A 14,781-nucleotide genomic window follows, 5' to 3' on the forward strand; every position below is an offset into this window, starting at 1 on the left:
CCAGGGGTCACAGTCTCAGAATAAGGGGTCGGCCATTTAAGACTGAGATGAGGAGAAACTTCTTCACTCAGAGGGTGGTGAATCCTTGGAATTATCTACCCCAGAGGGCTGGGGAGGCTCAGTCTTTGAATATATTCTAGACAGAGATCGATGGATTTTTGGATATTAAGGGAATCAAGGTATATGGTAATGTTGCAGGAAAGTGGAGTTCAGGTAGATCAGCCATGATCTCATTGAATGGCGGAGCAGACTCGAGGGGCCAAATGGCCTACTCCTGCGTCTAATTCCTATGTTCTTATAACTAACACCACCTATTTTCACCTACGTAACATCATCCATCTCCTCCCTTGCCCTAGCTCATCCGCTGCTGAAACCCTCATCCATGCATTTGTTACCTCTAGACTTGACTTGACTATCCCAACGCACTAGCCTCCCACATTCTACCCTACGTAAACTAGAGGTGATCTAAAACTCAGTTGCCTGTGTCCTAACTCGCACCAAGTCCCGCTCACCCATCACCCATGTGCTCACTGACCTACCTTGGCTTCCGGTTAAGCAACGCCTCGATTTCAAAATTCTCAATCTTATTTTCAAATCCCTCCATGGCCCCGTCCCTCCCTATTTCTAATCTCCTCCAGCCCTACAACCCCCCAAGATGGCTGCGCTCCTCTAATTCTGCTCTCCAGAGCATCCCTGATTATCATTGCTCAACCGTTGGTGGCCAGGGTTCTGTTGCCTAGGCCCCAAGCTTTGGAACTCCCTGCCTAAACCTCTCTCCTCTCTACCTTTCTTTCCTCCTTCAAGACGTTCCTTAAAACATATCTGTCACCTGCGCTAATTTCTACTTATGCGGCTCTGTGTCAATTTTTTAAATCGCATAATACTCCTGTGAAGCATCTTGGGACATTTCACGATGTTAAAGACGCTAAATAAATACAAGTTGTTGTTGTTATCTTTATCTGTTGACATTTACATGGCCAATGATCAAGACCACGTACGGCCATGTCGGTGCAATCTATGACTTCATGGACCTTGGAGAATCCTGACACCCAATAAAATTATACAGACTTATCATGTTCCTACGAGGAAGCTGATGAAATGGCTAGCTTTAGATAACAATTCAATGCAGCTTTGTCTCACTATATATCTCTACATAGCTCCTTTAATTTATGTTGCAGATGTCCCTAGTGGCAGCCTAGAAACATCTTGTGGCCTAGAAGGTAATGGGAGCTGTGACCTTAACAATCACTGGCAGAGCAGTACATATGGTGGAAGAGGGCTGCAAAGTCCACTTGCAGCATATGGCATGACTCTGCAACAGCCTCCTTTGGAAAATGAAGCCTGTAGAGACACTGATTCATGGGTAAGTGCAAGTAGTAGCCTCTGCCAGTATACTCCAGTCTGGAGTTACCTCCCCCTGATATTCCTTCTCTTCTTCCAAGAAGCAAAGAAACCATTTTGCCCTGTCTAAAATCGGAGGGAGGAGTGGGGAATGACAGTTTCTTAGAAATAGTAACAGGCAGAAGGGAAAGTAGTTGACAATCTCAACAACAAAAAATTAAAATGGCACTGTAATAAACTTTTAACAACAACCGTAAATGCAGCATATATGCCACTTAAATTGCATTCTGTATGATGCCAATTTTATACTGGCATGATTATGAATCAAATAAACCATTCTGATGGTTAATTTGTACCAAACTGTGGATAGTTTTGGGCCATGCTATCACTAAAAATTGTTTGAAATTTCCTCATGCTAGCATAGAAACACTTTTATCCAATCAGTGTGTTACATTTAAATCCAATTCTAGAGGTGAAAGGGTAGTGAGCTAACCGATGTGTCACCCAATCTACTCATTTCCCAGTTGAGTGTGGCACTGGTTTCAGTTTTTTTTTAAATATTAATGTTAGGTACATTGCTAAAGAATGCCAATGTTATTTGGTACAACTGTCCATTATCTGATCTGTGCATGACTAAATGTGCAAGAATAAACTGAGTCATAACTAGTTACCAAATACTGTAGCCTCATAGGACAAGAGAGTAGAAAGCAATAAAATTGATACCTACTGATCCCTTTCTCCTTCGGAGCAATCTTCTCCAAATCTTTAAGTTGAAACACATCTTTCTAAGAACAGAAACAAGTTTTACTGTAAATCATTATCTTCAAGTATCATTAACAGATTCTGAATTTTCTAAACCTATTGGATCAATGGAAACCTAACCATCCATTGTATTCTACTACTTATGCACATAGAGAGATGCTTTTGTCATGCCTAGGAACTGAAGAAAACACTGGAAATAGTCAAAGATACAAAACCAAGCTACATTTCAACTAATACTTCAACTAAAACTAATATGTAATTCTATTATAGTAAAGGGACTTGTGGGAAAGCTGAAAAGTCTTTGCTAATGAAGATAGGAACAAGTTAGCCGTTTTTCTCCTCCCCCCGACAGCCATTGTAGCAACATTATGGCAGACCAATAATGGAAAGGCATTGTGTCCTGCTGGAACGTTGCCCACTTTGCTCCGCAATGAAGTTTCTGGGCAGTGTTGGCCCACTTCAAACTGGCAGGTAATTCACTTACTTTTATTTTGAAATAGCGACATCATAGACACCACTTTCCAACATTTGGATGTGCAGGACATAGGGCTCAAGTTTCCCCAGGAGTTGCTCCGTTTTTTTTGGAGCAACTCGATTTTTTTGGAGTATCTTAAAAATCTCAATTCTGCCCATTTAATTTGCTCCAGTGTAAGTGAGTTAGGTAGGTTTTTTTTTAAGTTTAATTTTTTTTCCAAAAGGGGGTGTTACCAGCCACTTATGCCTGTTTTGGCCATTTAAGCAAGTTTAGACAGCTAAAAGTTACTCCAAACTAACTTAGACCAGCATATGTGGCCACTTGTGTCTGCACAGAAAAACCTTGTGGTGAGCTAAGAAATCAGCGCAGATAGCCAGAGATAGCAGGGGGGGGGGGGGGGAAGGGAGAAGCACTAAACACCTTCACAACAACATCAAAGAAGCATAAATACATTTAAAGCACCAAGCACTAAACAAAGCACTAAACAAAAATAAGCATTCAATAACAAATAAAAAATTCAAGGAAGCTGAGAGGACCTGCACCTAGCACCAAGACTTACAAAGCACAAAAAGTAATAAGCAATGAATTAATAAAAAAATAAAAGGAACCCTGCACCTAAAGCACCAAGACCAAAGTAATAAGCAATCAATCAATCAATAAACAACAAATAAAAAATAGAAGTCCTACCTTAGGGAACGCAGCAGGGCACCGATGAGGGAGCCCATTCGGCCAGAGCATGTGCAGAGGTCCCGGCACTGTTTTCAGCGCTGGGACCTGGCTTCGCCCCCCACTGGATGTGCTGCACCACGCCGAGGCCAAAGATGTCCTGAGGAGCGGGGAGAATTGGAAGGTAACTTTTTGGCGCCCTTTTTAGAAAGTCGGCGCACCTCAAACTTGGGCCCATAAAGTCTAAAGGAACCCTCCTTGAAATGGGTGCCCAGGGTTGCTAGGGAATCAGCTAAGGTACTAGCTGATTCAAAAAGTGGTGAGTAACTTTAATTCTTAATATTTCTGTCGCTATTTGATCATTTTCATTATTTTTTTAATAAAAACTGTTGGAACCTAGGTTCTTGAGACTTTATAGCAATTGTTCAAAATGTTTCCATCAGCACCAATGGGTTTTACAATAGGAATGGACATGGGAAAGAACAATCAATGTATCCAGATTTGTTATATCTTCCAAGATATCACAAATCATATCTGTAGGCCCTGGCACACTTATGTAGCAATGTTGCTGGAAAACAATCTTCACAGGGTCTGGGTCATTAGACAGCCAGAAATAGAACTGCAAGGACAACTGCAGCTACCTTACAGCATAGGTCTGGTAGATCCAGCAACAATAATTGTCAGATGTGATATGGAACTTGACTACACATCCCTGCAGGCATGCTGGAATACTCAACTATGGGGATGTCACCATGGAGTGGTTTAGTGGGCCACCCTGTTTGCACCTATATCAAGTAGCACAACCTCCACTTCAGCAGCCATAAGACAGGAGGCCAATTATTGGACTGCTCGGTCACTAACCTACAGACTTGTAGCTGTGCCTTGGGTTTCCTTTTTTGTTCTCTTCCCCTTCAGCCTTGGCTATGGCCGAGAATGTGTTAAGATGCTTTCTGAGCCTTTCAGAATATTTTGTCCCCCTGTTCTGATTCTCCACTTCAATTGCCCCCTTGCCTTTAAAAGTCACTTGCATACAATTTTCTACTTCACTCCTAATGTGCTCTCTCTACCCATCTAAATATGCACCCAAGAATATTCGGTACAAATACAGCAGATTCCTTAGCTACTGGTTGCTTCCACAAGGGAAAAGAGGCTTGGCTTACGCCACAAGAGTCACAGAAATTAAGATTCTAAAATATTGCCTATTATGCACAGGAACAAGCAGAGAATTTCAGGTTTAATTTGTTACTGATAATTATAGACTCATTATGAACAGAGACTTTTTAACAATCTGCAAAATTTGGCCTGAAATTAAATTGTGGATGTTAATGGTCAATTTCCCATAATAGCATTAAACAGTTGCCTGAAATATCTTTTGAGCAAGAAAGGAAAACCTATGTTTTTGAGCAAATTTCTTAGTTTGTACTGTTTGAAAGCAGAATAGGAAGTCTAAGGAAGTACACATTGTTGAAAAAAGTTTTATAGAAGGAAGACAGTAGAAAAAACACAAGGCTATCAGCGCTCACCATTATTAAAGAGTAAATCGGACAGCAACTTCCGGCGTCTGCATAAGCGTAGTTAAACGCAGAAATTATGAAGTTACTGTCTGAGTTGCCCTGCTCCTGCAGATGCTGTGCTAAACCAGTATCTCATTGAGAGACTCAGCATTAAAATATATGGAAGGGTGTGAATTTGCAGTACTTAAGTGACAGCTAACCACTAAACATGCCAGGAAAAGTTAGGACTTGTCCATTCACATACAAATGGACTTTTAATGGTGTGATAAATCTTAATTACTGTCAAACAACCTCTCTGACACGGAAAATTAACTTTTACACGTGTGGGGTCTCATCCTTCAGATTTTAATTATTGTTGGAGATTTTTTTAAATGTTTATCATTTTTAAAAAACTTTTCCTTTGTCTTTTATCTTTCTCCCATCTTTTTCTTTCCGTACATAATTTAACATACACTTCCTGGTTTAGACTCTGCGCGGGGAATTTTAACCCCCAAAAAACGGGTGGGTTGAGGTCGGGTTGGAAGTTAAAGTCTGAATCCCAACCCCAACACACCTACTTCAATTTGAACAGAGGCAGGATGGGGGGGCAGACAGCCAACCTGCTCCCAGAAGGTGGATCGCCCATTTAAATATTGTAATGAGGCTGGCGTGCCTCAGATTTAACCTGCATTTTAAATTTAACTATAGTTGGTCGGGTCTTGCAGGCCTCGTGTAACATGCCAGCTAAAGTAAGGAGAGAACAGTTGGATCCAGAATGCAAGTGCCTTTGCAGTTACGTCCTGGATCAAGTGTCCCTGCCTAGCCTACCCCGCCGCGATCGGATCCCCCCCCCCCCCACGAGGCCTCCGATCCCCCCAAATTTTCCCCGGCCTCCGATTCCCCCCCGCGCAGGCTTCTGATCCTGCCCCCCCATCCCATGCTGCTCCTGGTCCCCCCGATCATCAGCTGCCCCACCTCCCCCCCTCTTCCAGCAGACCATCCGGCCTCCTGACGATCACCGGGCACCATCCCCACCCCAGCTCCTCTGGCCCTCCAATGATCATCCATGTGCCCCGAACCCTCTCCGCTCCTCCAGCCCTTCGATGATCACCCCCTGGTCCCCACGCGATCCCTCCCTCCCATCTGAAGCGCAGTGCCACAGTCCTACCCGTCCACAGCCAGTCAGCCTCTCAATCTGGCTGGCTGTAGGTCGGAAACAGAGATTTCCAATGCAAATCAGGCCCTGCTGTTAAGTTCGGCAGGTCTCACAGGTTTCCCGACTGTTTCCAAGTGACACCCCACCCCCAACCTGTCTCCCTATTAAAATTCAGGCCTGCGCATTTCAGTACGGGTTCTTCAATCTGATTGGTAAAGGAGACACATCATTGTTTGTGCTATTCACACAGGTTCAAGATCTCCTGTAGAGGGCGGCAGACTGTTTTTGCTTCCCAGTACCCGCCAGTTCCAGTACAAAACCCAGTCTGTGGGTAAGTGCAAGTGTAATGAACGGCTAGCGCCGTACGTTCAGCACTGAACATAAAATCCAGGCTATTGTCTTCACTGCTATGGAAATACCCGGGTTAAGTCTCACTCCCTCGAGTAATCTCCGTATCCAAACATGCACGAAGTTCTGTTCACCCATTACCCCTGTGCTCGCTGACCTACAATAAGCTCCCCGTACAGCAACACCTTGATTTTAAAATTCTCATCCTTGTATTCAAATCCCTCCATGGCCTCGCCCTTCCCTATCTCTGTAAGCTCCTCCGACATCTCTGTGCGCATCACCGATATTAATTGCTCCACCATTGGTGACCATGCCTTCAGCTGCCTGGGCCCTAAGATCTGGAATTCCCTCCCTAAATCTCTCCACCTCTCTCTCCTCCTTTAAAACACTGCTTAAAACCTACCTTTTTGACCAAGTTCTTGGTCACCTTTCCAAATATCTCCTTATGTAGCTCAGTGTCAAATTTTGTTTGATAACACTTCTGTGAAGCATCTTGGGACGTTTTACTACATTAAAAGGCGGTATAAAAAAATCTGCAAAGGGATATAGACAGGCTAAGTAAGTGGGCAAAAATTTGACAGATGGATTATAATGTGGAAAAATGTGAGGTTATCCACTTTGGCAGAAAATACAAAAGCCAATTATAATTTAAATTGAGAAAAATTGTAAAGTGCTGCAATACAAAGAGACCCAGGGTCCTTGTACATGAAACACAGTTAGTATGCAGATACAGCAAGTAATCAGGAAGGCAAATAATCAGGAAGGCAAATGGAATGTTGGCCTTTATTGCAAGGGGGATAGAGTATAAAAGCAGAGACGTCCTGCTACAACTATACAGGGTATTGGTGAGGCCACACCTCGAGTACTGCATACAGTTTTGGTCTCCGTATTTAAGGAAGGATATACTTGCATTGGAGGCTGTTCAGAGAAGGTTCACTAGGTTGATTCCGGAGTTAAGGGGGTTGACTTATGAAGAGAGGTTGAGCCTATACACATTGGAGTTCAGAAGAATGAGAGGTGATCTTATTGAAACTTGTAAGATAATGAGGGGGCTCGACAAGGTGGATGCATAGAGGATATTTCCACTCATAGGGGAAACAAAAATTAGGGGACATAGTCTTAGAATAAGGGGCCGCCCATTTAAAACTGAGATGAGGAGGAATTTCTTCTCTCAGGGGGTTGTAAATCTATGGAATATTCTGCCTCAGAGAGCTGTGGAGACTGGGTCATTGAATATAGTTAAGGCGGAGATAGGCAGATTTTTGAGCGGTTAGGGAGTAAAGGGTTATGGGAAGCGGGCAGGGAAGTGGAGCCGAGTCCATGATCAGATCAGCCATGATATTAAATGGTAGAGCAGGCTCGAGGGGCCAAATGGCCTACTCTTGCTCTTATTTCTTATGTTCTTATATAAATGCAAGTTGTTGTTGATGGGGAGCATCCCAATGCAACAGATACAATGAGTGCCACACCCAAACCAAGTAAAAGTATGTATTCTTGATCATTATAAATTGTTTACTTATTCCCATCAGCCAATTATTATTCTGACAAAGGAACTAGCTTGTGCAAAACAATTAACATTTCATTATCAGTTTCTGTTACTTCATATGCTGTGCAGTGATCAACTTGTAAAACACACAATACTAATGGAGTACTTCAGCTTTTCAGCATTACTCACTGTTTCAAAAAATATTTCCATCATACGAGTTCGCTTCTCTTCAATACTCAGTCCCTTCTTTTTTGACTAAGAATTCAAGGATCAACATAAAAAGCAAATATTACTGTAAGCTTACTCGATTTATAGGCTTTGATGGATATTGTTTGGATCACAAGCAGTAATTTTGCAGTTAATGCCAATTTGTTTAATGAAAGAAATTATAAGTAGATCCACTATCCTGTCAAGATAATCATTTGCAATGTAGGCAGGCTCAGTGGAAGAAATGCATTACTGTATTACGAAACAATTAGGTGATGGATGCCAGAGAATGTTAGTTCACCATCTTAGTAATGAACATTTTAATAATGGATGCAATGGTGATCATTTTCCAACAATCTATCGACTCTGAATCAGTTCCTATGGACTGGAGGGTAGCTAATGTAACACCACTTTTTAAAAAAGGAGGGAGAGAAAACAGGGAATTATAGACCGGTTAGCCTGACATCAGTAGTGGGGAAAATGTTGGAATCAATTATTAAAGATGAAATAAAGATGAAATAAAGATGATAAAGTGCATTTGGAAAGCAGTGACAGGATTGGACCAAGTCAGCATGGATTTATGAAAGGGAAATCATGGTTGACAAATCTTCTGGAATTTTTTGAGAATGTAGCTAGTAGAGTGGACAAGGGAGAACCAGTGGATGTGGTGTATTTGGACTTTCAAAAGGCTTTTGACAAGGTCTCACACAAGAGATTGGTGTGCAAAATCAAAGTACATGATATTGAGGGTAATGTACTGACGTGGATAGAGAACTGGTTGGCAGACAGGAAGCAGAGAGTCGGGATAAACGGGTCCTTTTCAGAATGGCAGGCAGTGCCGCAGGGCTCAATGCTGGGACCCCAGCTCTTTACAATATACATTAATTATTTAGATGAAGGAATTGAGTGTAATATCTCCAAGTTTGCAGATGACACTAAACTGGGTGGCGGTATGAGCTGTGAGGAAGACGCTAAAAGGCTGCAGGGTGACTTGGACAGGTTAGGTGAGTGGGCAAATGCATGGCAGATGCAGTATAATGTGGATAAATGTGAGGTTATCCACTTTGGGGGCAAAAACACGAAGGCAGATTATCTGAATGGCGGCAGATTAGGAAAGGGGGAGGTGCAACGGACCTGGGTGTCATGGTTCATCAGTCATTGAAAGTTGGCATGCAGGTACAGCAGGCGGTGAAGGCGGCAAATGGTATGTTGACCTTCATAGGTAGGGGATTTAAGTATAGGCGCAGGGGGGGGTCTTACTGCAGTTGTACAGGGCCTAATCGGAGGAAGGACATTCTTGCTATTGAGGGAGTGCAGCGAAGGTTCACCAGACTGATTCCCGAGATGGCAGGACTGACATACGAGGAGACACTGGATCAACTGGGCCTTTATAAACTGGAGTTTAGAAGGATGAGAAGGGATCTCATAGAAACTTACAAGATTCTGATGGGACTGGACAGGTTAGATGCGGGAAGAATGTTCCCGATGATGGGGAAGTCCAGAACCAGCGTACAGAGTCTTAGGATAAGGGGTAAGCCATTTAGGACTGAGATGAGGAGAAACCTCTTCACTCAGAGTTGTTAACCTGTGGAATTCCCTACCGCAGAGAGTTATTGATGTCAGTTCAGTGGATATATTCAAGAGGGAGTTAGACATGGCCCTTACAGCTAAAGGGATCAAGGGGTATGGAAAGAAAGCAGGAAAGGGGTACTGAGGGAATGATCAGTCATGATCTTTTTGAATGGTGGTGCAGGCTCGAAGGGCCGAATGGCCTACTCCTGCACCTATTTTCTATGTTTCTATGTAAATGCCATCAATGGTACATTCATTTGCACATAGGGAAAATTTGCTCCATGATCATTTTCTGAACTTAATCTAAATATACTCATTTTTTCACTTTTGTGGCTTCTTCTTCGCCCTACTTAGTCATTATTGCAAGTCCCAGAACACGCAGACAGCAAATTTATTTATTTTTCTACAACTAAGAATGTAGTAGAATGGGGTAGAAAGTCTGTGACCTTTCAGGCTGGTCCAATGTAAAGAAATTACATTTTTTGATCATGTACAATCCTATATTCTTAATAACATTGGGACATACGTGGGTTAGAAGTATAGCTCGTCAGGCATCATGGGCAACAATGGTCTCTTGGAATTTGCTCCACAGCCTTAGGGAATCAGCAAGGAATTTACAGTACAAGCAATTGGGGAGATGGTGCATGAAGCTTGCACCATTTAATGGATAAGACAAATAATGGTGGAGCCCAATAGGCTTTCCTCACCCTTCTTTTTATACATGGAGTCACAGCACATCAGCGAGGACAGAAGCGATGTGAAAGATATGAAACTGGCAGCTGAGTTTTGAAGGCGTTGGAGAAATCAAGTGCAGAGGTGACAAAAGCATGGATAATGGTTCCAGTGGCAATGGGACAAGGTAGAGAGAGGTGAGCAATGCTGTGGACTTAGAAATAGGCAGTCTTGGCAATAGGTAGGATATGGGGTTTGAAGCTGGGTCAAACAGGATGCCAAGGTTATTTGTGGACTAGTTCAGCCCCAGCAAATAACCAGAAGAGATTGAAGCAAGTGGTAAGGGAGCAGAGTTTATGGCAAGGGCCAAAAACAATGGCTTTGGTCATCCCAATATTCAATTGAAGGAAATTTTGACTCATCCACGATTTGATATCAGACTGGTAGTCTGACAGCAAGGTGGTTGTGGGGTCGACAGAAGCAGTGGAGAGATAGATCATACATATGGAACTTAACTTTCTATATGAAAATGTACCCAAGTGACAGCATTTCGATAGATGAGTAGGCGAGGAATGAGGGACGGGTGGTCAAGGATAGATCCTTGTGGCACTCTGGAGTGATGAGCAGGAGGAGGAGGGAAAGCCACTACTGGAAATACGTTCAGACAGGTTGCCGTGGAACCAAGTGAAGACAAGCTCTTTATCCTGGATAGTGTAAAGCTTCTTGAGTGTTGTGGAGAGCTAAACTTTGGGGAGTCAGATGAGAGACTTGCCACAGAATACCCAGCCTCTGACCTGCTCTTGTTGCCACAGTATGTGTGGGGCTGGGTCCAGTTAATTTTTTCGTCAATGGTGACCCCCAAGGATGTTGATGGTGGGGATTTGAAGATGTTAATGCCATTGAATGTCAAGGGGAGGTGGTTAGGCTCTCGCTTGTTGGATATAGTCATTGCCTGGCACTTGTGTGGCATGAATGTAACTTTCCACATCATCCCAAGCCTGAATATTGTCCAAGTCTTGCTGCATTCGGACATGGGCTGCTTCATTTTCTGAGGAGTTGAGAATGGAACTGAACACTGCAATCATCAGCGAACATCCCCACTTCTGATCTTATGATGGAGGGAAGGACATTGATGAAGCAGCTGAAGATGGTTGGGCCTAGGACACTGCCCTGGGGAACTCCTGCAGTGATGTCCTGGGGCTGAGATGATTGACCTCCAACCACCTTCCTTTGTGCTCAGTATGACTCCATCCAGTGGAGTGTTTTCTCTGATTCCCAATGACATCAATTTTACTAGGGCTTGTTGATGATATATTTGGTTAAATGCTGCTTTGATGTCACTCTCACCTAATCTCTTTTGTCCATGTTTAGACCAAGGCTGTAATGAGGTCTGCAGCCGAATGATCCTGGGCAGAACCCAAACTGAGCATCGGTGAGCAGGTTATTGGTGAGCAAGTGCTGCTTGATAGCACTGTCGACGGCACCTGCCATCACTTTGCTGATGATTGAGAGTAGACTGATGGGGTAATTGGCTGGATTGGATTTGTCCTGCTTTTTGTGGACAGAGCATACATGGGCAGTTTTCTACATTGTTGGGTAGATGCCAGTGTTGTAGCTGTACAAAAACAGCTTGGTTAGAGTTGTGGCTAGTTCTGGAGCACAAGTCTTCAGCACGACAGCCGGGATTTTGTCAGGGCCCATACCCTTTGCTGTATCCAGTGCGCTCAGCTGTGTCTTGATATCACATGGAGTGAATCGAATTGGCTGAAGACTGGCTTCTGTGACGGTTGGGACCTCAGGAAGAGGCCCAGATGGATCATCCACTCAGCACTTCTGGCTGAAGATGGTTGCAAACACTTCAGCCTTGTCTTTTGTACTTGTGTGCTCGACTCTGCCATCATTGAGGATGGGCATATATTCATGGAGCCTACTCCTCCTTTTGGTTGTTTAATTGTCCACCACCATTCACGACTGGAACAGCAGAGATTTGATCTGATCCGTTGATTGTGGGATCGCTTAGCTCTGTCCATAGCAAGTTGTTTCTGCTGTTTAGCATGCATGTAGTCCTGTGTTGCAGCTTCCCCTGGTTGGCACCTAATTTTTTAGATATGCCTAGTACTTGCTCCTTGCATTTGCTCCTCTGCATTCCTCATTGAATCAGGGTTGGTCCCCTGGCTTGATGGTAATCGTAGTGAGGGAAATGCCAGGCCATGAGGTTACAGATTGTGGTGGAATACAATTCTGCTGCTGCCGATGGCCCACAGCCTCATGGATGTCCAGTTCTGAGTTGCTGGATGTGTTGTGAATCTATCCCATTTAGCATGGTGATAGTGCCACAAAACATGATGGAGGGTGTCCTCAGTGTGAAGACGGGACTTTGTCTCCACAAGGACTGCGTGAGGTCACTGCTACCAATACTGTCATGGACAAGTGCATCTGTGACAGGTAGATTGGTGAGAACGGGGTCAAGTAGGTTTTTCCCTCGTGTTGGTTCTCTCACCACCTGCTGCATGCCCAGTCTGGCAGCTATGTCCTTCAGGACTCGGCCAGTATTGCTGCTACTGAGCCACTTTTGGTGATGGAAATTGAGGTCCCCCACCCAGATTACATTCCGTGCCCTTGTTACCCTTAGTGCTTCTTCCAAATGGTGTTCAACATGGAGCAGTACTGATTCATCAGCTGACGGAGGGCGCTAGGTGGTAATCAGCAGGAGATTTGCTGGCCCATGCTTGACCTGAAGCCATGAGACTTCATGGAATCAGGAGTCAATGTTGACTCCCTCCCAATTTTATTTATTTATTTGTTCATGGATGTGGCAGTCATTGGCAAGGCCAGCATTTATTGCCCTTCCCTAATTGCCCTTGACAAAGTGCTGGTGAGCCGCCGCCTTGAATTGTTGCAGTCCATGTGATGAAGGTGCTCCCAAAGTGACTTTTCCGTAGCGGTTGTGTACAACTGAGTGACTTGCTAAGCCATTTCAGAGGGCAGTTAAGAGTCAACCACATTGATGTGGGTCTGGAGACACGTTGGCCCCGAAATTCACGGTCTCGGGAAGGACCGTTTGCGGCGGCCATGCGTCAAAATTGAATGGCTGCCGCTTTGGGCTCAACTGGCCGCCCCGACATAGATTTGGCCCGGGAGGTCTTGCAACATTGTGGGCCACCGCCGACTCTCGTGCGCTTAAAGTGCGCACCGCTACCACTCTGCCCCCGGAACCATTTTCAGCGTGGAAAAGCTGTCCTTTTATCTGACGGTGCTCCAGACAGCTTTTAGAGCCGGTGCAGAGTGGCAGAAATCTCGGAGCCGTGGGAGTGGAGAGACAAGAAGGCAAGATCCAAACCTGAGGATGTTCAACAGAGAGGGAGAGGGAAAGGCAGCGAGGGAAAGGCGGCGAGGGAGGGGGAAGGGGGGAAAGAGAGAGGGGGAGGGAGAGAGAGATATCCCAAGATTCACAGAGAGAAAACTGAAAACATCAATCCAGGGGCTCAGACTGGAAACGTTGCCCCAGCTCAGCATTCCGTGCAGTAACAAATGGGAATCTGTTCCACCTTCAGGCTAGATCCAAGACCGTCCCATCCTCTGCCATCGAACTACAGTACGCAGATGATGCTTGCGTCTACGCACACTCGGAGGACAAACTCCAAGCCATCGTCAACACTTCCACCGAGGCGTACGAAAGAATGGGCGTTACACTAAACATCCGTAAGAGAAAGGTCTGTTGAACATCCTCAGGTTTGGATCTTGCCTTCTTGTCTCTCCACTCCCACGGCTCCGAGATTTCTGCCACTCTGCACTGGCTCTACCAACCTGACCCTGCCACACAGCACTGCCCCCCGGTCATCAAAATCCACTTGAACAACGTGGACCATTTTCCATACCTCGGGAGCCTACCATCAGCAAGGGCACACATCGATGACCACGTCCAACACCGCCTCCAGTGCGCCAGCGCAGCCTTCGGAAGAGGAAGAGAGTTTTTGAAAACCAGGACCTCAAATCTGGCACCAAGCTTATGGTCGACAGGGCAGTAGTGTATACCCGCCCTCCTATATGGCTCAGAGATGTGGATTATTTCCAGCAGACAGCTCAAAGCACTGGAGAAGTACCACCAATGCTGCCTCCGCAAGATCCTGCAAAGCCATTGGGAAGACAGACGCACCAACGTCAGTGTTCTCGCTCAGGCCAACATCCCCAGCGTCAAAGCACTGACAACGCTCGATCAGTTCCATTGGGTGAGCCACATTGTCTGCATGCCTGACACGAGACTCCCAAAGCAAGCACTCTTCTCGGAGCCTCGATACGCAAGCAAACCCAGGTGGGCAGAGGAAACGCTTCAAAGATACCCTCAATGCCTCCTTGATAAAGTGCAACATCCCCACCGGCACCTGGGAATCCCTGGCCCAAGACCACTCAAAGTGGAGGAAGAGCACCCAGGAGGGCGCTGAGCACCTCGAGTCTCGTTGCCGAGAGCATACAGAAACCAAGCGCAGACAGCGGAAGGAGGGTGCAGCAACCCAGGCTCCCCATCCACCTTTTCGTTCAACCACTGTTTGCCCCACCTGTGACAGAGACTGTAGGTCCCGTATTGGACTGTTCAGCCACCCGA

At 45.0% G+C, this 14,781-nt stretch overlaps 1 protein-coding gene across 2 annotated transcripts in view; it reads right to left on the minus strand.

Annotated features, from left to right (window-relative positions):
- Window positions 1-14,781, minus strand: part of mnd1 (meiotic nuclear divisions 1 homolog (S. cerevisiae)) — a 45,406-nt gene that overhangs the window by 27,751 nt on the left and 2,874 nt on the right. For both annotated transcript variants that reach the window (XM_070864571.1, XM_070864579.1), the window contains exons 2-3: window positions 7,917-7,982; window positions 2,069-2,126 (exon numbers count right to left, since the gene is read on the minus strand). In XM_070864571.1, the coding sequence (XP_070720672.1) occupies window positions 2,069-2,126; window positions 7,917-7,982 (124 nt within the window). The remainder of the gene's footprint in view (window positions 1-2,068; window positions 2,127-7,916; window positions 7,983-14,781) is intronic.

Source organism: Pristiophorus japonicus, chromosome 2, assembly GCF_044704955.1.
Source record: "Pristiophorus japonicus isolate sPriJap1 chromosome 2, sPriJap1.hap1, whole genome shotgun sequence".
Lineage (NCBI taxonomy): Eukaryota > Metazoa > Chordata > Chondrichthyes > Pristiophoridae > Pristiophorus > Pristiophorus japonicus.